The following is a 27,976-nucleotide window of genomic DNA, read 5'->3' on the forward strand; positions in this document are numbered from 1 at the left end:
CACGGTGAGAGAACCAGCTCCTGCCATCCCGGTGCCATGCACCCCACAATAAAAACTAAGAGACAGACACAAAATGAAGGCAGAGCTCTTAACCTGGTAAGCACAAGAAAGGGGTCAACACTTTTCAGTAAAAGCAGCTTTCAAATATTGCTTCATAAATCTCAGAAGTGTGTGGGGGGGGAGTGCTGGGGACAGGTGATCACTCTCACAGCCTTCAGACAGTGTCTGGAAGGTCAGCGCATCTCAGCTTCTCTCAGTTCAGGGCACAGGATTGGAGCTGAGCCTTTTCTGGGGAGAAAAGAGAAGCCTTTTCTGGGTGTGGCCTTCCTTCCAAGTTATAGTCTCTGTGCTCTGCAGGTACCACCCTCTCTAGGCTTAACATTGCTGGGACTCTGGAACTTCCACCCAGTCTCTGGGGGGCTGCAGTCTGTCTTGCTTATCACTCTGGCTTCCAAAGTCATTGAGGAAAGGTTCTCTACTCTTATAGGTCTCAAATGCATCTTTCCTCCAGGACCCATATTCATCTGTGAGCTACAGTGACAGCAGCTCCCTCACCTCATCTCAAAGTAACTCATGTCCTTGCTGTCATGGGTCTCTCCATACCCTTCGTAAAATGCTAAGTCAGTACCTGATCGCTACTCTTGTCTGGCTTATGTGAGCAACATCCAGCCATTCTATGCTTGCCTGGCTCAGGTCTTCTACTCTTGGAGCCAGGTGTCACTCTGAGCCCCTTCCTACCTCACCAATCTGAAATCTCCCACAACCCCAGTCTCTTACTTTCTCCTCACTACCTTGAACCCCCAGCTTTGGACCCAAATGGTTCCCACCTCCAATGAGCAGGTGTGTGTATGTGTAAATGTTTTTAACGTATTGACTATGGATGCTTAGCCTTCCTTGAGCCTTGAATTCTCTATCTGTGGAACTCTATAGGACATACCCTGAGCACATTGCTCAGTGGTAACATATGCTTACTCTGCACAAGGGACTAGGTTCCACGCCCAGTACCACATTAAAAAAAGGTGTGAAAGACCTGACCACTCACTTCACTCACAAGCCTATTATGGGACTCAAATGACATAGGAAGGACCTTCAAAAACGGAAGTACCCTTATCCGTCTGAGGGTTTGTTTGCTTTGGTTTTGTTGTAGCTGCTGTTATTTTTTTTAAATTTTATTTCATTTTACATATATGCCTTTTATATGTATTACACACACACACACACACACACACATATACACACACACTTTATATGCATGTCTGTGCACCACTTGTAAGCAAGTATAAGCCTGCAGAGGTCAGAAGAAGATGTTAGATCCCCTGGAACTGGAGTTCTAGCTATTGGTGAGCCTGAACCCCTGAGTGTCTTTCCAGTCTGGTGAGGTTTTCTTCTATCCTTTCAAAAGCAATAGCTCAGGTTTCAGAAGTAGAGCTCTGTGGTATTAACTCACACCCAAGGATTCAGCAGTTTCAAACTCATTAGTAATCCTCACAATCCCATAGAACCCGAGCCTAAAGCTTCATATTCTAATTGTTTCTGAGCACAACCTTTGTTATTTGCTGAAAAGCCACACCTGCACATGAAAAAGGGAAAGGTTCATCTCCAGATCTGACCTGGTCATAATTCAGTCACTGGGACTACTGGCAGCCCTGTATCTAAGACAAATGAGGTGTTTGACAGGTAGATATGGGGATGTTCCCGATTCCTGATCAGGAAAAGTCATGCTTACCCTGGTCTCAGGGTTGAGGTTAGGACCTGCCTCTGCTGCAGAACGCCACCTAGCCCTAGGTCTCACTCATCTATGGACAGCCTGCATCTGCTCTGTGACCAATTAGAACAGTGAGAAGCCAGCCAGCCATTCTGGCCCAACACAGGGAACTTTCCTTTTTATTTAGGGTCTTACACTATAACCCAGGCTGGCCTGAAACTCATTATGTAGCCCAAAAATGTCTGATGACGGTCACCCAGCCTCAGCTTCCTGAGTGTTAGCATTATAGGTGTGAGCTACCATGCCTGGCATAGTACAAGATATTTTGATGGGCAGCCCCACGGTTGGTTCCCAGTTCCACAGTGAGCTGGCCAGGTTTTGCAGGGTTGAATTGAGTTAGAGGGGCGAGCTAAATGCTAGTTTCCCACCAGCTCCTTTACAGGTGCTGCTCTCTAAGAAACATCTTACACCTCAGATTCCATCTCAACATCAACCTGGGACAATTTGCTACAGTGAGCTATGTCAGGACTCAGGGGAGAGGCTATGTTACAAAAGGAAAGGACAAAAAAAGGAAGGGACAAAACAGTTGATGGCATGGGTTGGGGGTGGGATATCTACAGCTACAACCATGGGCAGCTTTGTATCTAGCAATAAACAGGTGACTCAATGATCTAAAATACTGAGCTGTATGTATGGAAGTCTGTGGGTCCTACCCAACTTGGACCCAAATCTTGCAAACATAACAGAATCACCAATTCTTATTCCTAACTCCCTAGATACCCTGATTTAATATTGTCTGTCACCTTGAGGTTCCAAAGCTGATTTCTAAGAAAATGGAAAGGCGTGTTATATATTATGAAAAACTACAGTAGAAAACAAACAGGGTATGATAGTTCATGTCCAGAATGCCAGCATTTGGGAAGCTGGCACAAGAGAATTGCAAAGAGTCTGAGGCTAAATATGGGCTACATAGCAACTACCAGTGAGCTAGAGCTATATAACAGAATAAACAACAGAAAAGGTCAGATATTGTGGTTCATGCGTATAATTCCAACACTGGGAATGTGCAGGCGAGAAGACCAGGAACTCAAGATCATTCCCAGCTGTGTGGCAAGACCTGGGTGTACGTGTAACCATATCAAGCTAGGACCAATACTAGCCAACAGACACCTAGATGTTAGTCACAGGTCTGTTTTTCAGTATTCTTTATATATGCAGGCGAAGTTGTTACATTCTAGAATGGAATGCTCCTGGTTTGTTTGAAAAGATGGTAGAAAAGCCAAGGTTAACCTTGGTGAAGGGAGAGATAGTCCAGAGTTTCTCTAGTGACTGCAAGTATGGGTAATAAAAAGTTATGTTTTAGCATGCAAATCTGTCATGCACCAGCCTCTGTTCCTTACTCTTGAAGCTTCTCATGACGTCCCATTGCATTTGCAATAAGGACCCAGGCCTAAAGGTTTTACCCATTTGGTCCAGCCTCTTATTCAGCTTCTGCCTCTTCCCTCCCCTCTCCCTGTTCTGAACTCTATCTATGCTGCAGCCATGCTGGCATTTACACTGTCCTCAAATAAACCATAACACCTACTTCTGTGGAACCCTGCATGCATTCTTCCTGGGACTCCAGCCCTGCCCCAGCCTTATTTAGTTTGGCGAGTGCTCCAGGCTTAAGCGTTATTTCTAAAGGGAAAGCCTTTACCAGCTCCAAATCCTTATGTCTAGAACAGGATCCCCAGCCATGTGATTTGACAGAACTTCAGTCCTTCTGCCATAGCATTTATCCCAGTCTTGTTTAGAATTATACTCCCTTGGCGCCAGGCATTCTGGCACAAGTCTATAATCCCAGCAGTCAAGATACTGAGGCAGGAAGACAAGAGTTCAAGAACCACCTGGCTGCATAATGAGACACACACACACACACACCCATCGTAGGGGTGGAGTCAAGGGTAGTGGTGCATGCCTCAAATCCTTGCATCCTGGAGAGGCAAGAGAATCCAAAGTTCAAGGTCATCTTTAGCAACACAGTGAGTTTGAGGCCAGATTGGGCTACATGGAACCCTGTCTCTAAAATTAATTAATTACCTCTATTAATTAGTTAATCGTAGCAATGAGAGTTAAAGCAAGGTTGAATGGAGGCTATTGTACTGGCTAGCTTTGTGTCAACTTGACACAGCTGGAGTTATCACAGAGAAAGGAGCTTTAGTTGGGGAAATGCCCCCATGAGATCCAGCTGTGGGGCATTTCCTCAATTAGTGATCAAGGGGGAGAGGCCCCTTGTGGGTGGAACCATCTCTGGGCTGGTAGTCTTGGATTCTATAAGAAAGCAGGCTGAGCAAGCCAGGGGAAGCAAGCCAGTAAAGAACATCCCTCCATGGCTTCTGCATTAGCTCCTGTTTTTTGACCTGCTTGAGTTCCAGTCAGTCCTGCATCCTTTAGTGATCAACAGCAGTATGGAAATGTAGGCAGAATAAACCCTTTCCTCCCCAACTTGCTTCTTGGTCATGATGTTTGTGCAGGAATAGAAACCCTGACTAAGACAGCTATACATAGTGGTGACTTTCAAAGGGACTCCTCAATCACTGACGGGACAGCAGGCAACGGAGGGACAACGAAGCACAGAAGTCACAGCATAGTGCTGATTCTTATTACTGAAGATCAAAGCTCCTAAGAACTTATATTAAATAAAATGCTCCTAAGAACTTATATTAAATAAAATGCTCCTAAGAACTTATATTAAATAAAATGATTCTCTTCATAATCAGGGAATCATGCTATGGGATGAACTGGAGAACATTACTCAGTTTGATTTTATTCTCTGGAGCCATAATGTTAGCCAGATAGAACTCATTTTAGTGACTAATATTTAACCTCTGGGGAAGAAAGCATCTGCTTTTTAATGATAAAATTGTTCCTCATTGTGAAGGGAGCACACTGTATTCTTGGCTTCTTTGGTCTCCAGTGGAGGGAATTTGTGTATCTCCCTGTACCTCCACCATATCTTGAATCTCCTGTGTCAATAAGGAAAGCCAGACTGATAGTTAATTTTTTTTTTGAATTTAATAAGTAGAAAGTATCAGCCCATCCAGAAGAGAACCAGGCAGGTCACACTGTGTAAATGCATCTGCCTCTCAAGAAATCTCAAGAGGCTCGGGACTCAGCAGATGAGGGCCGCACAGAACCAATCTCAAAGTCAGAATAACTCAAGCAAAAACTCAGCTTAAAAGTTTCTGAAGCACTTCAAAGTTCACTTTTAGGCCACCAGGACATCTCAGGGCAAAGGCGCTTGTCACCAGGCCTGACAACCTGAGTTCCATTCCTGGAACCGACATACTGGAAGGAAGAACCATGTCTTGCAAGATGTCCTCTGACTTCAATATATATGCTATGGCATGGGTGAACTTCAACACATACAGATAGGGAGGGAGAGAGAGAGAGAGAGAGAGAGAGAGAGAGAGAGAGAGAGAGAGAGAGAAGGATAGATCCATGATAGGTAAATAGGTAGATAAATAGATGATAGAATTATAAGAATTTTGAAAGTGCCCTTCTCAGAAAGCATCAACATGTTTCTACTTGGCACAAATCTGAGATATTAGAGGAAAATGATGAGGATGCTGTACATTTAGATTCCAAAGCCCACATTCATGGTCAATGAACCAGTGAGGCTTGTGGAGGTCAGGGAGAGGGGACACTTGGCCCTGATGAGGAAATAGCAGCATGGAATAATAAGTCAGTGAAGGAATAAGGTGTTGCTGTGACATTCTGGTGGTAAGAGGGTCACGGACAGGAGACACAGGGAAAGTAGGAAAGAGAACAGAGAAAGGCAGCTGGTTAGAGGCACCATGAGGGGGGATGATTGAGGGCAGCCCTCCGACAGGTGAGCGTATCATGCCCACTCTTCCAGGCTTGGGAAAACTGAGGAAGTGGCTCACAGGAAAGGGCCTGCCTTCCCTTTACCGTTCTTCCACCTCTCTCTTGGCTCCATCGCAATAGCCCAGGTGCTCCACTCACTCTTCCTACTAGGTGGCCATGCCACAAGCCTTTTGAGTCCCAGATGCCAGGAGGAGCAGCTTCTTGGCTTGAGGGATTCCAGTGGATCCTCATGTCCATTCTGTCTCCAGCTGTGGTCCTGACTTCAAAGAAAAAGTACATTTTGGGCTAACGCTACAGTTCTAAATACTGGAAGCCAGCCTTGAGAGGAAGGTGAAGCCCCAGCTTCATGGCATGTGAACATGTCACGTTCATGGTATGTGCCACCAGCACCACACATACATGTTCCTAGAAAGGTCACTCATGACCTTTCACTCACTCATCTAACCGCTCATCCAGCAGATAATTATCAAATACCCATTCTGACTACCTTATTTGTTGGGAACAGACAAGGACCAACAAATCTGTCACCTGACCTCTGGAACCTTAAGTTGTGTTGCCGTTAAGTGTTGGTGAGAGGTCACCTATCACAGCTGTAATGAATGATAGGATAAAGAAAAGCTCGGTGGGGACCAGGATGTTCCCACTGAATCTACTGATTGTCTTGCTCTCTCCTGTAACTTCAGTGTCCGCCACAGAGGCCAACACACAGGAAGGGCTCAGTAAAGGGTTACTGAGTTAAGGAGAGAGCCTGTGGGTGCTGAGCCCCAACTCTGTCTCTCCGTGCTTTCTCTCTGTAGCCCGATCCTCGCATGGATTAGAAAGAAAGGACATACAACAATTCTTCCAACAGGATATAATACGTTTGAGATGGGAGGAACTGGAGGAAGTTATTGATATCATCCCCCTCTAGGTATCACATTCTGGCCCTTCCTGATTTCTAAATTCCATCTCCTGTAGCTGCTCTTCTAAAAATACTCAAGTCGGTTGGAGTTCCTACTGAAGCCCAAGGATCTGAACCCGGACTCAGAACTGTGGTTAAGATGGAGCTTCAGTTGTCTTGGGCTTCTCCAAGACATAGTTCAACCTGAAAATAAGTCTGATCCAAACCGCATATTCTCTCTGTCGGTAGGGAGGCTACCAGCACAAACTGGATGGCAGTGGCTATGGAGGGAGGTACAAAGCTCCACTGTCCCCTTGTCCTCCGCCCCACCCCTATTGTGATCTATTCTTTCCCCAGGATTGGCTCAAACAGTTGTGGCTCCCAGGCCAGAAGAGCTAAAAGAGCCCTTCTCCTTGACCACGGCAGGTGAGCTGGCTGCAGAGAGCCACTGTCTCGACTGTGGAAGCAGCAATATTGGCCTCTACTTGAGTCTTCCCATCTGACCAGGACCCCCTGAAAGTCCTGGATCTCTAGGGAAGTAGTGCCATTCTGAGAGAAGCTGATAGAGTAAAGAGGTCTTTTGACAAAGCTCTGAAGTGACTCAATTCAAGAAATGGTGGTTGTGGGAGAGGGTTTTGAGATGGGGTCCCACTATCACTGAGTTATCCAGTTTGGCCTCAGACTCAGGCTGCTGCTGCTGCTGCTGCTGCCTCCAGAGCTCTGGGTTTATTTTGAGATGTGCACCATTGTATCCAGCATGGAACATGGACTATCAGAGCAGGCACCCGAGCTTAGAGGAAAGCAAGGCTGCTGGTTGTGAGGTGGTAAATGCAACCTAAGGAACTTTCCAGTACTGAGCAGGTTCTGCAGCCCTTCAGCTGAAAAGAACTTCAATATGTTTGCAGGAATCTGCTTAGAATAGCCCTGGTAGGGACTGGAGAGATGGATTGGTAGTTATAAGAATTGGCTGTTCTTCCAAAGTACCCCAGGTTCAATTCGCAGCACCTACATGGAGGCTGGCAACGCCTTAATTCTGATACCTTCCTTCTGGCCTCTGTGGGCACTAGGCACACACCTAGTGTACATACATATACACAGACAAAATGCACATACACATAAAATAATACATACATAAAATGAAAAACATGCCTGTAGTTCCAGCACTCAAGACGCTGAAGCAGGAGTGAGTTCAAGACCAGTTTGAGCTAAGTAGTGAAATCCTGTGTGGCTCTGAAGTAGAGCTCTTGCCTAGCTGTTGCAAAACCCTGGCTTTGATCTCCAGCAGGGAGGTGGGGGTGAGGGACTGAGAAAAGACACTGGAGACCATGCCACTCCCAGATGTCTGGCATTGGCGGTTGGCTTTGAAACCAGGTCTCCAAAATCCTTTTTCCTCATCATTTTGCTGCCTCTCTGGTCTGGGTCTCACGGGAAAGTTCTTATTCTTAGAAGTCGTCTTGCTTGCTTGCTAAACCAACCTGGCTTTTCTGGTTCTGATGGGTGACTTTTTACATTTCTAAGGCCAACCATCTCCTTGTCTTCCACTGTCCCCTTTCTGGGAAAGATCTCTTAGGGTCTTCCATAGGCACATGGTGGCCTTGAGGAGGGGTGATGGGCAGCCTGGGCCTGGGCCCAATCAGCAGACCTCCCAAGAACAGGGCGTTTGGGCATGCTTATGGTTTTCTCCAAAGATGACTGGAGGGAGAAGGGGGTGGAATCCAGAAACTTCTCAGGCTTTGAGAATTCCTGCCCTCCTCCTCAGTCTGACCCTGACTATGCCTGTCTGGACCCTGGCAATGCCCACGGGCAGGACAGCAAGAAAAAGGAAGGGAGGCCTGTTTGCTATTTGCTTGGCCGCCCCTCCTCCGCACTTGTCTCCTCTGGCTTCTCACCCCCTTGCTGCCTGCCTGTCCCTCTGGGTTTCTGGGGCGCCACCACTACTGTCCCCAACCCGCTTCGCCAGACGGGTCTAAAGACAGCCTGACTCACTGCTCTGCCACCAGCCCACGGCTCGCGCGAGGCTTTAAAACCTCTGCCACTGCGGGGGGAGGCCCAGTGCTGCCCTGAGCCGCCTGGCCTGAGCACGCAGACATGACCCGAGCCGCAGAGCGAGGCCAAGGGGCTACAGGCTGGGGGCTGCGCGGCGCCCTGGTGGCCATAGCGCTGCTGTCCGCACTGAACGCCGCGGGCACCGTGTTCGTGCTGTGCCAGTGGCGGGGGTTAAGCGCGGCGCTGCGGGCATTGGAGGCGCAACGCGGCCGGGAGCAGCGCGAGGACAGCGCCCTACGCGCCTTTCTGGCCGAATTGAGTCGTGCGCCGGGCCGGGTCCCCGAACCACCCCAGGACCCCATGAGCGCAGCGCGCAACAAGCGCAGCCACAACGGCGAGCCTGCGTCACACATCCGCGCCGAGAGCCAGGACATGATGATGATGATGACCTACTCCATGGTGCCGGTAGGCAGGAGCTCGTCCCCTTGGCGCCCCCGTCAGGCTGGGGCAGCGGGAGGTGATGGGAACCGGGATCCCCTGGCCAGGGGCAAAGTCCTGGAGAGAATCTTGGGTATCTGTGTGGCTAAGGAGGACATCCTGGCACGCTGCTTAACTCTTTTGAGATCAGTGTCTTCATCTACAGGGACCGGGTAGGGCAAGCCTTCACTTCTGACATCTTTTGAGTCTGCAGGTAAATGAGGGACGTGAGCAGTATTAAGAGCCTTTCCCAACTTTTGTCAAAAGTTTCCTGGGTGTGAACTGACCCACAGCAGCAGCAGCCTGTGGCAGAGTCTCAGAAATCAGAGGTGACTTTTCTTCAACAAAGGATTGCTTTGCCTGGCGCAGTCTAGTAGTTAGGCTTTCCATCTGGCCCGGGCTCATCCCTGTAATAATACAACCAAACTTGCCACCTATATGCTGGAAGTGGTCCGTGGCTCTCAAGCTGTTGAAAATAGGAGGAACTGACGCAGTGTAACTTTTATTAGCATGCGAATACGCACTGATGAAGCCAAGATTCCAAATGTGGGTCGCTTCACAAGCTCACAAGAATGGAAAGCCAGAACTGCTGGTGTGAGCCATCTCTTACATGCAACACGTGCAGCCATTAATCATCTTCTTCTTCTTCTTCTTCTTCTTCTTCTTCTTCTTCTTCTTCTTCTTCTTCTTCTTCTTCTTCTTCTTCTTCTTCTTCTGTTAAGCACCCACTCTTCCTTCCCCCTTTCCTTCCTTCCTTCCTTCCTTCCTTCCTTCCTTCCTTCCTTCCTTCCTTCCTTCCTTTGACAGTTTCATGTAACCTAGGATGGCCTTCAACTGGCTGTTGTAGCTAAGGGTGACCTTGGACTTCAGCTCTTCCCCCCACCCCCCACCATGGTGCCAGGATTACAGGCATGTGCCACAACACCCTTGGGCCTCTCTACATTCTCTAAGCAATTCCCTTCCTGAGAGTTGAGAAACACTACTCTAAAACAAAGACTTTTAAAGAAAAACCTCCTTTCTTCCAGTTTTCGGGTGTTCCGTTTTTGGTTGATTTGCATCCAGTGCAAATCAACAGGTTCTTTAACAGCTACACTTAGGTCACATCCCCGAGCCCCTTCCATTTCCCATTCCCCTTTCACCCGCTCCAACAGCCATGGTCTTATTTCACTTTATAATTAGAACATGTCCAATGGACCCTCGAAGTCCAGTGAGCTATACTTTGGAATCCTATATATTTGAAGAGAAGTCTACTTTAAACATTTGCTGTTACTAAAGAAGCTTTCAAAGACTGTGTGTGAGCTTAAAGGCTTTTAGGACTACGAACACCACACACTCCAAATACCTAGCCTGAGAAAGGTCAAGCTTTCCATTTCTAGCCTCACATTTTCACTCAAGTAAAAATTTAAAAATCAAGCCTAAGCAAAAAATTCAGAAACTCCAGCCTCTGAAGATGAAGAGGACTCTCTGGGGAACCCCAGGGCACTCTTTTGGCCCTTCATTCTGCATTTTAAGGGTTTTTTAAAAACCTTCCAAGAGAGACACATCTGAGCAACAACACTTTGTACCTCTAATCCTGCTTTTAAGGTAGATGGCCTGGATCCAAATTGCAGCCTATTCAGTCACTAACCGAAGAGAACAAGCTCATTTCCCAGGTCGCTCTGAACACCTGCTGCTGTTACAGATTAGTACAGAAACTGCAGCTAGCAGCTAGCAGCAGCACCCACTGACCTCACATCTGCAGTGCATATGTTGAGACCTTTTTGAGTCACTGAGGGAGATGCAGCAAGACCAGAATACAGTGATCCCACTGGTGAGTTTTGTCTTCATGGATGTAGTCTGGGTGCCATACATACTCTAAGAACACTGGAACTCTACAGTGCACATAAGTATCCTGGGCATGTTGGGAAGTGCAGGTTTCGATTCATATGGTCTAGGACAGTGGTTCTCAACCCTCCTAATGCTGAGACCCTTCAATATAGTTCCTCATGCTGTGGTGACCCCCCCCAACCATAAAATTATTTCATTGCTACTTCACAGCTGTAATTTTTACTCCTGGTATGAATCATAATGTAAATATCTGATATATGGCCCCCTATGGGTGTCACAATCCAGAGGTTAAGAGCCCCCTGGTCTTAGGTAGCAAATTCTGCACGGCAAACAAGTGTCTACCAACACCAGTGCTGCAGGTTTGAGGGTCACATTTTGAGTAAGGAGTTCCTAGAACCCTAGAGTCATCAGAGAAACCTAAAACCTTATCAGTACCTGAATCCACCCTAGATATTATTCCAAGTGGATCAGTCTGGGGTGTGACCTGGGACGGAGAGCTCGCTTACTGGCAGAAAGGAGATTGATAGGAGGTTCTGAGGATAGTCAGGTATCTGGTTTAAATGCTTTCAGTTCCCACCAGGCCTTGCTTTAAGCAATGGAGCCAATTTCACTGCTGAAATGCCTTTGTTTGTTTATTTGTTTGTTTGTTTTGCTTTATATTAGCAATATATTTCTCATCTTCACAAATTTTCTCTTCAAGAAACCAATTTATTACAAAAAAAAAAACTCTAAGCATCTCAAGTAGACTTGTTAGATCTTAGGAAGTCTTAACAGTTAAGAGAGGACTCTAGAATAAATCATGGAGGTGGACATGTCTATTTCTTATGATTAAAATACCCATCCACCCTCAGGGCCCTTTTTCTATAGTATCAGATCTTGAGTGTAAGATCCCTGGACCATCCCAGGGCCTCATGCTCAGACTCTATGTTGGAGATCGAAGGACGAGAAGCAAGCTCTATGCAGATTAATGCCAGCATTTTCAAATAACCTTCCAGAGTGGCCTGTTTATCCAAGACTAGCTTCCTTGTGGGTTGTTTCTGTGTTTTTAGCTAAAACAAAAAGCACGCAGCTCACTCAGCATGGGCATTCTGATCTGCACACTCTGGTTGGTAGCTGGAAATAACTTTTTTTTTTTTAAAAGAAAAATCAGTAATCACTGCTGAAGTACCTTTAATTTGACATAGACAGGCATATTAATGATTTTTTAAGCAAGGGAATGTTTTGGAGAAAAGGTGTTGATTGGGACAGTAGGCATAACTTGGGGAGCACCTGGCCAGAAAGGGGAGAAGGGACACAGGAATCCATGGTACGGATGGGCACTGACCTACCTCCTCCTGTCCTGTAGGGGGCACACTGCTGCCTTGCTTCTCTTTCCCACAACCTTTGGCAATCTCTTCGAGCAGAATCAATGGGCCTCCCCTCCCCACGTCTCTCTATGTGCATCCCTCTTCTCCTGCCCCTCCTTCTCCTATCTCCTCTTTCTTTATATCTTACTGATACCCTGGTACCTTTACTCTGTTATCTTTTCTGACCCCAAATCTAGAGCATCCAGAAGAACTTTCATTTAAAAACAAAAAACAAAAACAAAAACATCAAAGTAGCATAGAAAACCTGCAATGCACAGAGGCTGGCGACTATACCTCCATAGCCATGGATACCAAGCACACTCCCACACCTGAGATAGCATTCAAAAGTCTGGACACTTCTCTAATAAGAAAACTACTTTTTTTTCTATTTTAAAGAAAATCCAAATAATTTATCAAGGAAGATAAGTATAATTAAATAACTTTATGATACTACAAGGGGCATTGGATAGAGTTTAAGACTTACATCTGACTGCTATTTTAGAGAGGACTTTACTATGTCATAGTCTAGCCTTGAGATCTCCCTCTATCTGCCTGAGTCTCCTAAGCACTGCAATTACCATACCTAGCTCTTTGTTTAATATATTTTCTATATATTTACAAAATTATTTCATGTGTGTTGGTGTTTTGCCTGCATGCGTGTCTGTACGAGGGTGTTGGATCCTCTGGAACTGGAGTTACAGACAGCTGTGAACCGCCATACTGAAAACTAGGGTTCTCTGGAAGAGTAGGCAGTGTTCTTAACCATTTTATTTTGCTTTGTTGACCAGGCCAGCCTCGACCTCAACTCAGAGATCCACCTGCCTCTGCTTCCCGAGTGCTAGGATTAAAGCCATATGACACCGTCACCCAATTTTCTATAATTTTAAAGGTTTATTGTATGATATGCATTTTACCTGCATGTTTGTGTATGTGCTGTGTGTGTGTGTGTGTGTGTGTGTGTGTGTGTCTGGAGTCAGAAGAAGGCTTCAGATCACCTGGTAATAGAGTTACAGAAGGTTGTGAGCCACCATCTGGGTGCTGGAAACCCAACCAGAGTCCCACCAAGTGTTCTTAAACACTGACCAATACTTTTTAACGTACAACATTATAATGCAAATCAATAGATGCTGTCTTAACAAGGTAAAATATAATGAGAATCTCTTACCTTCAAAACCAGCTTTCCACTCACTAGCAATCATCCCAAGAGCGCTGTCTACTATTGCTATAGGTGGCTCAGTTTGTCCTAGGATTAGCCAGAGAAACTAGACAAAAGAAAGTAGTCAAATATGTGTTAAAAAGTGAAAGTCTGGCTCTCATTAGATTATATTACTACCCGGAAAACCCAAGAAAAATTGCTGATAACTTACTCATATAAACAATAACAGAATTCCGTGGGAAGTAAAACATTAAAGTATCATTGCACCTCTCCTTCCCCTGCACACACCCAGTACCTCCCAACCTTACCCTCCTGCCCTCTTCTGTTTTCCTTTGTAACCCACTGAGTCAGGTGAGTGCTTCTTGCTACAGAGTTAACAGATCCCATTGGTTTGATCTTGGGTGAGTAACTGTAGCTGCAGAGTGAAAATGATTTAGCACATTCAGAAGGCAGCATTCACAGCTCTACTTGGGTTCAATGGCTGAGGTTTCTATTTAACATATCAAAGCAGATCCCGACTAGAAGGTTCTCCCAGCTTCTCTCTGTTCCCATCAGTTCCAGAGCCTACCCTGAACTCTCAGCCCAGGGGCTGGGCCCTCCCTTCAGCTGCTCTTCCCTATATAGTCCAGCCATTTGGGCTACACTGGTCTCCCCCCTCCCCCCACCCTCCTCCCTCTCTCCCTCTTCCCCCCTCCCCCTCACCACCTTTGTCTCTTCATCTCCTGGCTTGCGCCTCCCTCCTCCCCATCTATTCTCACAGGGTGGATCAGTCTGTACAGGTACCTCTGGCTTGTTCACCTTCATATCTACAATAAACTTTTTCCTCCACCATACTTAAGAGTGGCCATGCCGTCTCTTTATAACTTATTTTTCCAATCTGTCCTCTCTTCTTCCCTGTTCTGTGAGCCTTGGTGAGGTTGGTCTATCTATATGTCCCACTTGTCACTAATTCTCAAATATCACTTATTCTCAAGATTTTGAATAGTTGGAAGGTTTTTGTTGTTGTTGTTGTTTGGTTTGGTTTGGTTTTGTTTGGTTTGGTTTTTTTTTATTATTACCTGCCATCCATTGCAGAAAGATTTCTTTGGGGCTAACAGGACAGCTCAGCAGTTGAGGGCACTTACTGCAGATTCTGTTCCCAGCACCCACAGGGCTGCTCACAACTCCAGTTTCGGGGGACTCATGACCTTGTCTGGTCTCTGTGGGTACTATACGTATATGGTGAACAGACCTATATGTGGGCCAAATATACACATAAAAATACTTTTCTCTGACCAGGATTGAGAGCAGCAATAAACCGTGGATATGCACATAAATATTCAGTAGGTGAATGGCCTCCCTTGCCACGGGCTTTTAGACAAGTTTACAACATCAGGCATGAATTCCCTTTTGGAAGCAGGTCTCAGATCCAATCAGAAGGCAGTTAGCCAACCCCATTGTGTGTGTGTGTGTCATTATTGTAGCAGTGGCACACCTTGCCTGGTAAGTTGATACTGTAACATGCAGGACCTAGTGCTGGCTGAGACCACTGACCACTTTTCCCTCTGCTGTCCAGTGCTTCCCAGTACAGTGAAAGCTACAGGGCAGATAGGAAGTTGCCAGATTAGTTCAAAGGTCCTGCAGCTGAAGGGTATGCTATCTTCAGCCGTAGGGTCTTGTCCGGTTATGGTGGGATGATACCAAGAGAGATGGCAGTAGTCTGTGGTTTGGGTGCTTCTGGGGCCTCCTTGACTAATAACTTACATGGAAGCATCCTGTGACTGTGTTTTCCTTTAATAGCCCATGTCTTGGGGAAAGCATTGGCCACCCATTCGTGGTAGTCCTATTTAAGTGTTTTACATTATATTTTTATTAGCTTATGAAGTACTGTGTTCATATAAGGCTTCTTCTTACATCCTTACACTTGGTAACCCACTGCCTCAGCCACTTGTCTCTCTTCCCCTTTTCTCCTGCCCCTGCTTAAACCATTTCCCCCCAGTTCCCGCTCCCAAATGTCCTTAAACATGTTGGAGAAAAATCAGTTTTTAAAATGTATTCATTTTGTTTAACATGTATGAGTGTTTTGCCCACATGTATGTCTGTGTGCCATGCGTATGCCTGGTACCCACAAAGTCAGAAGAAGGCATTGCATCCCCTAAAACTGGAATTGCCTTGTGCGTGCTGGGAGTCAAACCTGAGTCCTCTGCAAGAACAAGTCCTCTTACCCACTAAGCCCCTCTTAGTTATCATTTGCCATGACTAGATAATAAAAGTTTGACGTCACCCTGTGCCACCGAGGAAGCTGAAGGGAAATAGCCCTGCTCTTGTCCCGCTGTTAGGGTGAGAAATGACACAGCCCACAAGGAAATCAATTTGACAAATCTAGAAAAATTGAGAAAGCATTTCCCCTTTGACCCCGCAGTCTCATTCATGAGAGCACATCTTACATAACAGATTATCATGCCCATGAGTGGCATGTTCTTAGTTGCAGAATCTTTGTGACTACAAAAGGCTGTGATGACCACGGTCATCAATCATGTAAGAAGCTGACCCACAGCACTGATAAGGAGCAGTGTAACAAGAATGAGGAGGTTCTCTGTTTGCTTGAACTAATCCCCAGATGCATTCCAGGCAAAGGAAATTCGGCAGAAAAGGCATGTGCTGTTTTACCTTGTACCTAAGAAAATGGAAAATAAATAGAAAAAAAATTTACAGAGGGTAAAAATGATCTTTTCATTATTATTTAGCTTTTTGTGTTGTTTCTGAGTATTTGGTTGAATTACTCTATTCTTGACATGGATGAAAAGGCCCACAAAGCACGGGTAACATGTCTGCTGCCCCTGAGCACATCGGCCTCTGTGACAACCCTAGGTTCTTCGTTCATTTTCTGCTCTTATAACAAAACACCTGTACCAGGTAGTTTGTAATAATCAAACCTTATTTGGCTCATAGTTACAAAAGTCCAGGAACATGCTCCTGGATCCAGAGGACCCCCCTGATGTGGGGTCATCCGTGGCTGAGCACCACAAGGCTGTTAGCTCAGGTCTTGTACTTATGGTGATGCTGATGTGTAGTCATGGGAGAAGTGCCCTCATTCAACCCTAATCACCTCCCTAAGCCTCCACTTCCAAATACAAGTAACAAATGAATTTGAGGGGTCGGTTCCCAACGTATGGCTTTGGGGAACTCATTCACTGCAGCATATGCCCTGACTGAAGCATACAGAAAATGCTTGCTGACGGCAGCCACACAAGAATCAGAGCCCACTCTTAATTGTTTTCAGGAGAAGTAAAAACATCTGACTTTTCATAAGAAATATTCAAAGAACAATTTTGACTAAACAACATTCACATTGCTAGAGCCATCTTAGTACATCCAGTGTCCTAAGTGTAACCTTTGTGTCTTGGGTAGTTTTAAACAAACTTGATTTATTTAACTTGTTCATAGCCTTGCTATTTACAAGCCTGATTCAGAATACTTGGGGTGTGGGGAGGTGGGTGGGGGTAACCACTAATATGATTGTTATAATTTGGGTAGAAGTGATTCCTGGCATTTGGTTTGGTTCAGCTTGATTTATTTTATTTTTAAGTGTGTCTGTCTGTCTGTATGTATGTATCTGTGTGTGTGTCTAGGTTTTATGTGCACATTGAGTGCAGGTTCCCACAGAGGTCATCAGAAGAAGGTGTCAGACCCTAACGTTTCCAGTGCATAGCTTTACTGAAGTTTGCTGATCCCGTGCTAACCGCACCATCATCCCTGGGGAAGTGCTGGGGTTGGTGAACCCAAGCTGCTAAGTCAGCATTGTTCCCTGACTACAAGACAGAGCCACTGTGAGGGTGTGGCTGCACTCAGGAGGCGGGCCCTAGGCTGAGCCAAGCTACTGCCTTCCCAGATCAAGAGTAGTCCATGTTGAGACAGATTCTAAGCATTCACTAACCCCGAATGTCTGCCCTCTTCCGATTCTGTCCCATTCAGTTGAAGAGATAACAGATACCTCAGGAGCTCCCATCATAAGGAAAGGACATGATTGGAGATTAGCCTGATACAAGAGCATACAAAAGAGGGTAGCCAAAATAAAAAGCCACATGCAGACTTGGCAGGTGGGTTTCTGTATCTCTGGGGTGGCATTTGTGCCAGGGCAGTGTTATTAGAGAAAACCCAGCACTATGTGGGTCGTTCGGATGTCAGGAGCTGTCCTTAATGGTGGAGCGAGAACTTGAAGTAACATCTCTGCTAGAATCTTGTCTGTTGGTCTTGGTACTTTGAGCACCCCTCATAAATCTGGCTGTGCCTTCGATAATGCAGGCCTTCACAACAGCCTTCAGATCCTTCTTCGTGAACACCTAACTTTGCATATGCCCTAAGAAAACATAGTGTTGGGACACTTCATTCTATGATATCCTTCAGTTCCACAGCTACAGATGCAGTCCAGCACACATACAAAATAATTGAGGGCTCTCTCTCCTCTCTCTCTCTCTCTCTCTCTCTCTCTCTCTCTCTCTCTCTCTCTCTCTCTCTCTCTCTCNACATAGTGTTGGGACACTTCATTCTATGATATCCTTCAGTTCCACAGCTACAGATGCAGTCCAGCACACATACAAAATAATTGAGGGCTCTCTCTACTCTCTCTCTCTCCCTCTCTCTCTCTCTCTCTCTCTCCCTCCCTCTCTCTCAGTTGCTCTCCATCTTATTGTGTCTCTCTGTGTGTACAAGTGTTGCTTGCATGCACATATGTGAGAGGCAGGATGCTGTCAGGCATGCTTCCCTGTCACTCCCTACTCCCGATTCTTTTAAAGACAGGGTCTCTCCCTGAACCAGAAGCTAGAGGTTCTGGCTAATCTGGCTAGCTGGTAAACATCAGGGATCCTTCTGCCTCCACTGCCCCTGCCCTGTACCATGCTGGAATTACAGGCACACTGCTATGTCCAGCTTTTTGTAGGTACTGAGGATCCAAATTCAGATTCACTTTTGTTCAACAGCCACATCACCAACTGAGCCATGTATCACCATATCTGACTGAAAATAATTATTTCTGTATTAAATTTGTAGTTCTTTTCTTGTCACTATTCACTTAGACATGGTTTCAAGTATGTAGGAAGACATCCACACCTTATATGAAAATACCGTGCCATCTTACACAGAGACTCGAGCATTTGTGGATTTGGTGGCAGAAGGTCTGCTGATGGCACCTGAGGGACAGCTATATAAGATTGCCATGGTCATCTAAGGACACATGAAAAAAAAATAGTGGGTCAGGACTGAACTTCTGGAGCCATGAGAATAGAGAAATGGTGTTGACTAAATGAATGGCAGGAAGCCATGTGGACCTGTTCCCACAGAGCTATTAAAAGGAACTTAGTAAAGCCTACCTCACGGTTGGTCTGGTCTCTTTCCAGCCAAAGCAGCAGAGGCAGTAGGAATAAGTCTGCTGAGCCTTCCAACCAGAGCAGAACACTGCCTCATAGAGCCATTGGACCATCTCTTCTCCGCTTTACCCTCAACCATCTCCAACTCAAAGCCACATAAACCCTAAAAAGTGCCTCTTCACCCTGGGGGGGGGGACGACAAGCCCACAGATCAGCCCACCTGGAACCACACTATGTCACAGGCTGAGGATGCCTGACAAGGGAATCTTTGTCAAAGGATGGGTTCTCTACCCACAGATTCTCCAAGAGCCACTGCCCCAAGATTTCACTGTGACAGGCTTCCGCTCCCTGCTGTGATGTCAGCCCTCATGTACCCGCTCATAATTTGAGCAACACAGCACCCTTCCTTCACTGTAAGGTCCCTATCCAAACGGTATGCCTAAATGACCCCTGAAGTATATAGGAATGAACACAGTGGACATGGAAGTCAAGTGGATTTTCAGCTGGGTAGCTGAATAACCTGGGGCATCTTTGACTTCTCCAAGCCTCTGTGTTTTCATCTGCAATACCTGTCTCACGCAGCTTCTAGGAATTTTGAAGATAATATAAGAGCAGAACCTAGTATCAGAGTCAGGTCTTCAGTAAGTTTGCATTTTAAATCCCTGGGCTGGGGATGAAATTCAGTGGTAGAGCTTGAGCCATGTGAAAAGCCCTATATGTTCAGTTTAATCCCAAGGTCCACAAACAAGCCGAAAATAGGCACTATCTTAGTCTACTGAGGCACCTGTAACAAAGCACCAGAGACTGGGTTCTTTTAAACAACAGAAATTTACTTCTCACAGCCCAGAGTAATGGGAAAGTCTAGGTTCTAGCCTCAGTGTCTGGTAGACCGCATTCCAGTTTATAGTTATGGTTTCCAGGGGAAGAGTACATATGGGCTCTTAGGGCTATGGGTGGAAAGGGCTGATTGGTCATAACACAGTACCTAGTTATCATATGGTGGGAAGATCTTATGTGCAGCACTTACAGGAAACTCCAAGCAGGGCCATCCTTCAGATATGGTCAGGTGTCTGTGTTTAGAGACACTTTCCAGATAAGGTCAGGCAAAGAAGGGGAAGTCCTGTTGAGAAAGAGAATCTTCCATTTTGCACCAAACTCAGAGGGCTATCCAGACACAATGGACTGTAACTTTAATAGTTGGATCTTCAACACCCTCTAAAGACAGAAGAAGAACCTTCTGAGTCCTCGTTTTTGAATCATTGCTGGATGTGGTAGCACACACCTTTAATCCCATCACTTGAAAGGCAGAGACAGGCAGATCTCTGAGTTGAAGACAAAGCTGGTCTACAGAGTGAGTTTCTAGAGCATCCGGGGCTACATAGTGAGATTCTGTCTCAAACGAAACAAAACACCCATTTTATTTTTATAAGGATGTTGACCTCACTTGTGACGCTTTGCTTTTGTGTCCTCATTGTCCCCAAGCCCACCACACTGGCTCCTATCATTTCTTGGTGCTAGCACATTACTTCAACGTAATGACTGGGAGGCGGGAGATGGGAAACCAGCCATAGTGTGATGTAATTGTGAGCCCTTTTGCCCTGCACTCTGAGTTTACTATCTGCTCCCAAATTCCTCCACCATCCCAGGTGCCTGTATTCTACTTTTATGAGCTGCTACCTTGGGAAACTATGTGGCTTCAAGAAGCTTAGATTGCCATTAAAATAACCTGTCTTTATGTCACTCCCAGTACAACAGGGGACAGGGGATGTAGCTAAATGGTAGATGTTTGCCTAGCATGCAAAAGGCCCTGGCTTCATCCCCAGAACCACCCAAAATAAGCAAATAAATAAATAAATAGCAAATCAGAATTAACCTTCATATGGCAGCAAGACAGACTTCTTCAAGGTGCAGGACTTCCCGGCTCCCTACCCTTCTGTATGACACAATGACAGGTAGAATACCTCTGAAAGCCACTGTTATTTTTTTTTCCTGTCTCTTCTACTGTTAGCTCCTGCTGGTTCCTATTACTGGCATTCAAAAACAGACCAACAAAAGTATTCATGCTTTCATTTGGAAAATCCAGAAAATCTGAAGGGAAGACAGAGAAGTGAGTACTTCTTTAAAAAAAAAAAAAAAAAAAAAAAAGAGAACTTCTTTCTTTTGGGGGGGGGTCTTGTGTACCCCGGGATATGGTCAGTTACCAAGGAGAGAGTCACCAGAACAGTAGTCATTGAAAGAATACACTTATGTAGTTTAAACAAATTTTTTTTTTTAAGTCTAAGACATTTTTTTCCCTTCTGCATTCCTCGTGGCCCTCACCCCACCCCCACCATCATAAAAAGAATCCTTGGCTAAATCTAGTTGACATTCAAGCTTAATTTACACGCATTTTTATCTGCGGACTAAAGGTCATGTTGTGTGAAGGAAGCTGAAGCTTTTAGGTCGTGATTCTGCCACCAAAAAGAAGAGAGCATTTTCCAGGCTCATTAGTTGCTTTTATGTGGGTCTTCGCGCTTTAACAGCTCCACGTCTTAAATAGATATCATTTACTTCTAGTTTAACTAAAGTTCAGGACACAATTTTCTTTACTGAAAGGTAAAGTTAAAACAGAAAGACCAGCTGAAGATCTTTCAAAATGCAATTTGTGAAGTTTGTTCTGAACGCAACACAGTGATCTCTTCATTTGCTACTGAGAAAGTTTCCTGTGTTCCCTGAGCTGCTGAGAACTTTGGGAGCTCTTCCTGGGCTCTGGCTAAGACCTGGAGAGGACCAGAAGTGAGTTATGGGTAACTGAGCCCAAGGTACAATGCTGAGCAGGGGCCCCATAACACTTCCACGGTTTATTGCTTACAGTAACTCCGCGGTGATGGGAAGAGTCTAGAATCTCGTTCATTAGAAGAAGAAGAAATGCCTTTTGCCTTTAGGGGACACTGGTATAAAAATCTGAGTCAGAAGATTGTTAAAAAGAAATCTCTTACAGTTTTTTGATGCGGTTGGGACCCATCGGGAAGAGACGAGCTCAGAGGCTGGGCATGGAGCTGCCGACAGAACATACACTAGGGTGTGCCGTGTGCCGAGGCTGTCATGGAAGGACAGTTTTATGAGTCTGGGCAAGAAGATAACGCTTAAAGTGCAAGTCCTGACTTGAGTGTCTAGGGACTGGGCTGACAACCGTGAGAGAGAAGGAGCCAGGCCAGGCACCCCCTAAATTGGAGACCTTGAGCAAGAGACATGGAATCAAGGTTGACTGGCTAGGCTTGAAAAAAATTATAATTTCCACTGTTAAGAATGAAGCCAGTGAGCAATTAGAAACTGCTGAAGTCCCTTTATCAGTAGAAGTCATAAGGAAGATAGCTTTCCAGGAAGAGAGATGCTGTGGTCCGAGGTGTGTGGATGGGCTCAAAGCAATAAGAAGGTTAGGAAGTTATTATATTAATCTAGGCAAGAAAAGACTTGTTTGTGGTCAGGATGGTAGCATTAGAGTGGAGAGGAAAATCTACAGTCTAGAACTACCAAAAGGAATGTGGTGGCTAAATAAAAGGAAAAGAAGTCAGATCTTGTCGGGGGTCTGAGGGCATCAAAGACAAATGAAAAAGGACAGAAGTGGACTGGTTCTGAAATGAAAGAATACTGGGAATGTTTGCCAACTGAATGTGACCTGCAAAAAAAGAGAAACCTGTATAAGAATGTATTCAGAAAAAGGAGAACACCTTCATTCTGGGGAGAACTCTCTTTTCCATGAGAAAGATCTTTACAAATTGTTGACCCCCGGACAAGATCTGGAGACGTGACTTCTTTTCCTTCTGTTTAGCCACCACATTCCTTTTGGTAGTTCTAGACTGTAGATTTTCCTCTCCACTCTAATGCTAAAAATTATCTCAGAGGAAGGGGATGTAACTGACAGGCATATGTCCCAGGTTCAGTCCCCATCACATACCACACAAAAGGCTAAATATCAATCAAACGGGCGGGTTTCTGTATGACCTGACCTCCCAGATCCTAATCACTGGGACTGGACGGTGTCTTCACCCTGACTACCAGGCTAGTTAGCTGTGTGACCTTCAGCAGGTCCTTCAGCCTCCATAGCAGTGGTTCTCAACTGTGGGTCACGACCCCTTTTGAGGTCAAATGACCCTTACACAGGGGTCACCTATCAGATATCCTGCCTATCAGATATTTACATTATGATTCATAGCAGTAGCAAAATTATAGCTAATGAAATAGCAACAGAATAATTTTATGGTTGGGAGTCACCACAATATAAGGAACTGTATTAAAGGGTCACCATTAGGAAGGTTGAGAACCAGTGCTCTGAAGACAAAAACAGAAACACATGAGCTGTAAGTTAACAGGAGGATTCAGTTATATGACATGCAAGAACCACAGGTGCTTTCCTGGAACTCACTACATGTCTTTATTCTGTCTCTTTATTTCAAAGGAAAGTAAGTCTTAGCTTCGTCTATCTCTCCTGCAATGCTTCCCTTCTAAGTAGATACGTTTCTGTCTTCTGATGATCTTCTCAGTAGTTCCTCTTTCTTCATTTCACAAAATTGTGTTGAGTAAGAATTCTAGATTGAAATCTGCGTGTGGAGGTGTGCACACGCTGTGTGTTATGCGTACATCTTGGAAAGCAAGTGTGAGGCCCTCCATTCGCCTCCTCCCCTCCCACCCCTGTACAACAGTCACACAAAACAAACCAAAGAACCCTGGAGTCTCACTCATTTAAAAAAAAAATAAAAACGTTTATTATTTTATGTATTGTGAGCACACTGCAGCTGTCTTCAGACACACCAGAAGAGGGCATCAGATCCCATTACAGATGGTTGTGAGCCACCATGTGGTTGCTGGGAATTGAATTCAGGACCTCTGGAAGAGCAGTCAGTGCTCTCAACCACTGAACCATCTCTCCAGCTCCCCAACACAATCTCCCTGTCTCCCGCCCCCATGTTTTCATTGCTCCGATGCACACACGCAGACATAGGGCCACAACACCTGGGGACTGAGACAGGAAGATTGTGACTTCAGGGCCAGTCTGAGAGCTAGAGAAAGACTGTGGCATTAATAAAGAAATAAAGTCCTCAGTTTGGGCAAAAGGCCAGACTTTGGGGTGTGACTCTCGGAACTCCAACAGCACCAATGTTACTTCTCATAAGGAAAGCGTGGTGTAAATGGTAAAGGATACGTTCCTTCCGCCAACTGAGCAAATATTTCTTGAATTTCCTCACACTGCTATTCCAGTCCCTATCAGGAAGAGCCGCGCTGCAGAGCTGACAGCCATCTACAGAGCTCACTGTAGATGGCACTGGTTCGGGAGAAGGAGGATTCCCCTGGGTTCTTAGGGATCTCGAGCAGAATGAAGGACAAGAAGATGCCCAGCCCAGGCTCACTTGCTTATGGGAGTAGGACTCAGCACCAGCTGGGACCTAGACCTCCGAGTTGCACTGTTGAGCCTTAGGCCAGCTCCATCACATCAAATTAGAATTTCAAGAGCTTATTATGAGTATGGAAAACAGTTCACAGGCTAAGAGACTTCATATCAAAAAAAAAAAAATTGCACAGTCTCAGTTTTATAACAACACTTCTACCACAGTTTTAAAACATAAATATTCTGATTCCCCTCACTCTACTAAGAGTGTATGTATGTATGCATGCATGTGTGTGTGCACACATGTGCATATGTGTGTATGCATGCATGCATGTGCATGTATGTGTGTGTGCATGCATGTGAGCACACATGTGCATTATGTGGGCATGTGTGCATGTGCATGTATGTGTGTGCATTTGTGTGTGTGCGTGTGCAAGTGTGTGCATGTGTGTGTTCACACATGTGCATGTGTGTGCATGCATGCATGTGCTTGTATGTGTGTGCATGTATATATGTGTGTGTGCATGTGTGTATGTGCGTGTGCATGTGTGTGTGTGTGCATGCATGTGGGCACATGTGCATTATGTGTGTGCATTTGTGTATGTGCATGTGTGTGTGTGTGCATGTGTGAGTGTGTGCATGCATGTGTTCACACATGTGCATGTGTGTGCATGCATGCATGTGCTTGTATGTGTGTGCATGTGTATATGTGTGTGTGCATGTGTGTATGTGCGTGTGCGTGTGTGTGTGTGCGCGCGCGCACGCGCATGAGCATATGTCTTCCCCCTAAAGTGGCCTGACCTTGCAATCCTCCTACCTCCACCTCCCACCTGCTACACCGGGTGAGCACCACCACACACAGCTCCACATTCTCTTAGAAGGCAAGATACTCTTCAAACTGGCTTATCTACCACTGCTTTGTTTAATTTTGTTGGCTTTTGCTGCCAAGGACAGAGTACTTTGTATTTATGTTTAAAGTTAGGTTTGGGGAGGAAGAAGTAAGTAAGGCTTCAGTTTCAGTTAGGTGCCTACAGGTGGCTGGCCTTGAGTATCTTTTTTTTTTTTTTTTTTTTTTTTTTTTTTTTTAAAGTTTTGAATGAAGGCAAACTGCATGTTCCTCTTGGGTTTGCAGATTTTCTTCACTCAGTGGCCACGTGGAAGAGCCTGACCTTCTTGACAGAGTCCAGATTATCAGACCACAACTTCAGACCTCTGGGTAGTCTTTCATCCTCTGTGGTTTGAACCACCAGTAAGGAACATACTTAGAGCATTTGTCTCCAGCCTGAGGAATCTGATAGTGGCAGGCTAATTATCAGATGCTGGGAGCTTTTGTTAGGTCATTTACATGCTCATCATAGTAACTTACACAGTTAAGGACAGTCCTAAGGAATCGTTGTTGTCAAGAGGCATAGGACTAAGCTATGCTTATTGGCTTTTTATTTTTTGGGTTGAGGCAGAATCTGACGTAGTCCAGGCTGTTGGAATTAGGGTGTGCTCTAGTCTGGTTTTGTATAGTTCTGGGAATGGAAACCAGGGTTCTTACAAAGTAGGCAAGCACTCTACCCACTGAGCTACGTTTCCAGCCCCCTCGGTTGGCATTTAAACAGTATTCCACTGAGCAAAGAGAAGATATGCATGGGAGAACTTCAGAAGTACCCTGACAGGGTTCATTGTTGTGTTGCCTGGCAATTACTTGCTTTTTTTACTTAACAGTACTCCAGAGCCACTTTCCCAGAAAGTGTCTTCTGACCCATCACATTGTTTATGACATCACAGGTCATCGATATGAAACCTGTTATTGTGAGGTCGCTTGCCTCATCTTGCTACACAAACCATGTTGCAATGAAAATTCCAACCCAGAAATCCTTGTATACTTTTCCTACCGGGAGCATGGGGTGACTAACTCCATACATAAACAACATAGCACTGATAATAGCGCTTCCAAGATGAAACAAAAAACAGGTGAGGCCACGGGAGTATTGAGTTAGTCCTTTCACCCAGGAGTTAGGGAAAGCCAAATAGGAGCTATCAGTGGGGCCGACAAAATACTGTGGTGAAACAGTATCACTTGTCCAGGGTGATGGCCTCTGGGGGTCGGGGACTGGGATGCAGACAGAGCCTCCCTAACACCCCCAGAATAATGGCTTCAAAGGCCTTTTCCACTTCTATATCTTCAAGTCCTAAATCAAAACCTAAGAAGCCCTCTATACCAACAGGACTCTTGAGTTTGACAATCTAGATTTTGTGACTTTTGATTCTTAATTTTTAGATTTCCATTGAAATTCTTAATCGTCATGATGGCAGTGTGTGTGTGTGTGTGTGTGTGTGTGTGTGTGTGTGTGTGTTGGGGGGATCACTTCTGGCTTTATGAACGCACAGTTTCATACAGAATGTTTCATTTCAAATATAGTTTTATGGTGCCTAAGTTTATTAAGAGAATATTTCTGAGAAGATTAAAACAATTTCCTATAAAACATGCAAATTGACACTCGCCACATAAATGAAGCCAACAGGTCAGGAAATGAAAACTCTCTCCCCACACTCTCCAGCTGTGCCTGTCCCAGACCAGTAATGAGTGTCAGGAAGAAAGGCTCATTTTCCCTATTGATGCTCGACTGTTGCAAACCAGTTTCTGCTGTGATCCCCCAGGCAACAGATGAATCATTGTGAAGTCTTTTCTGGTCTGCTCAATGGGCAATTATATATTTTTTAAAGACAATAAATTTTGTCATGGTGCAGCTGATTACATTCATTTATAAAAATAACTAAAATGCAGTGAATCCTGGGGGGGGGTCTGTTCATGTTAAGATAATTATCAAAGCCATTGTAGAGTACAGTGGGCCTGGAGTTGAGCCTCACCCTCCCCACCCCCACCTCCCAGCAGGCTGTGTGCCCTGAGTAGACAGGGTCACTATTAGAACTGAGCACTGCCCAACACACTTCAGTTGAGAGAGCTGTTGGGCAGTGGAGGCACCTGAGACATGTACAAGGTATTAGCTAATTTCTAGATCTTATCCTATGGTAGAATACATCACTCCCACCCCCAGCATCCTCAGGGGATTTAGTCTATGTCCCTTCTTAGATACCAAACTTATAAGATGCTCAAATCCCTTTAAATAAAATAGTGGAGCATTTGAATGTAACCTATGCATGTCTTCTTGTCTACTTTAAGTCACCTCTAGATTCCTCATGATGCCTAGTACAGTATAAACGCTGTGCACATAATTGTGATATCATTCAGAGAATGACAAAGGAAGTCGGCACATTTTCGGTGCAAGCATGATTCTTTTCAGCCTGGCTGGATTTACGGGTGCAGATAAAAAGAACCCACTTGTAGTCCTTGCACAGTTCAGTTTTGCTACATTTGTGTAAGTGTGGGATGTGTACTCATTAGCTCAAAAATCTCTTTCTATAGCACTCAACAAATACTGCTGGAACACACACACACACACACACACACACTCTACAGGATGAGTTTCCCTCTGGATCCCCTAACGAGCAGACGCATCCAACACAAGAAACTAAATCGCCTTTTCTCCAAGCTGAGGGATTTGGGGGTTTTTGTTTGTTTGTTTGTTTGGTACTTTTAATTGTGTGCATCTCTATGTGTCAATGTGCATGCGTGCACCTGCGTCCAGAGGCCTCCAGAGCCAGGAGAAGATTTGGGATGCCCTGGATCTGGAATTGTAGGCAGTAAGTTCAGGAACTGAACTTCAGTCCTGCCAAGAGCAGCGAATGCTCTAGTCACAGAGCCTTCCTCCCAGACCAAAAAACTAAAAGTAATCGAAGGGAAAGCACGATCCATGAAGAAAAGATTAAATGACACGTTGAGCCTAGTACAGTTTCTTCCACCCGGTCCTCCACCTCCATCTCGTGTTATATTCCCCCCCACACACACCCATGGTATCTTAAACTTACCAGTGTAGAATCATACTAAAGCATTTGTCCATACACCATTGCCTTATATAAACTGAAGCTTGTCCACCGCTCTGCGTTTTATCCATATAGCAACCCGTGGACCT

The 27,976-nt window shown here is 45.3% G+C and overlaps 1 protein-coding gene across 1 annotated transcript in view; it reads left to right on the top strand.

The window, feature by feature from the left end:
- Nucleotides 1-8,529: 8,529 nt before the first annotated feature.
- The window catches only part of Gldn (gliomedin), a 48,122-nt gene continuing 28,675 nt past the window's right edge, over nucleotides 8,530-27,976 (top strand). Inside the window, exon 1 of the mRNA XM_021207693.2 lies at nucleotides 8,530-8,903. Coding sequence (XP_021063352.1) covers nucleotides 8,541-8,903 — 363 coding nt within the window. The 5' untranslated portion in view covers nucleotides 8,530-8,540. The remainder of the gene's footprint in view (nucleotides 8,904-27,976) is intronic.

This window comes from Mus pahari, chromosome 10, assembly GCF_900095145.1.
Source record: "Mus pahari chromosome 10, PAHARI_EIJ_v1.1, whole genome shotgun sequence".
NCBI lineage: Eukaryota > Metazoa > Chordata > Mammalia > Rodentia > Muridae > Mus > Mus pahari.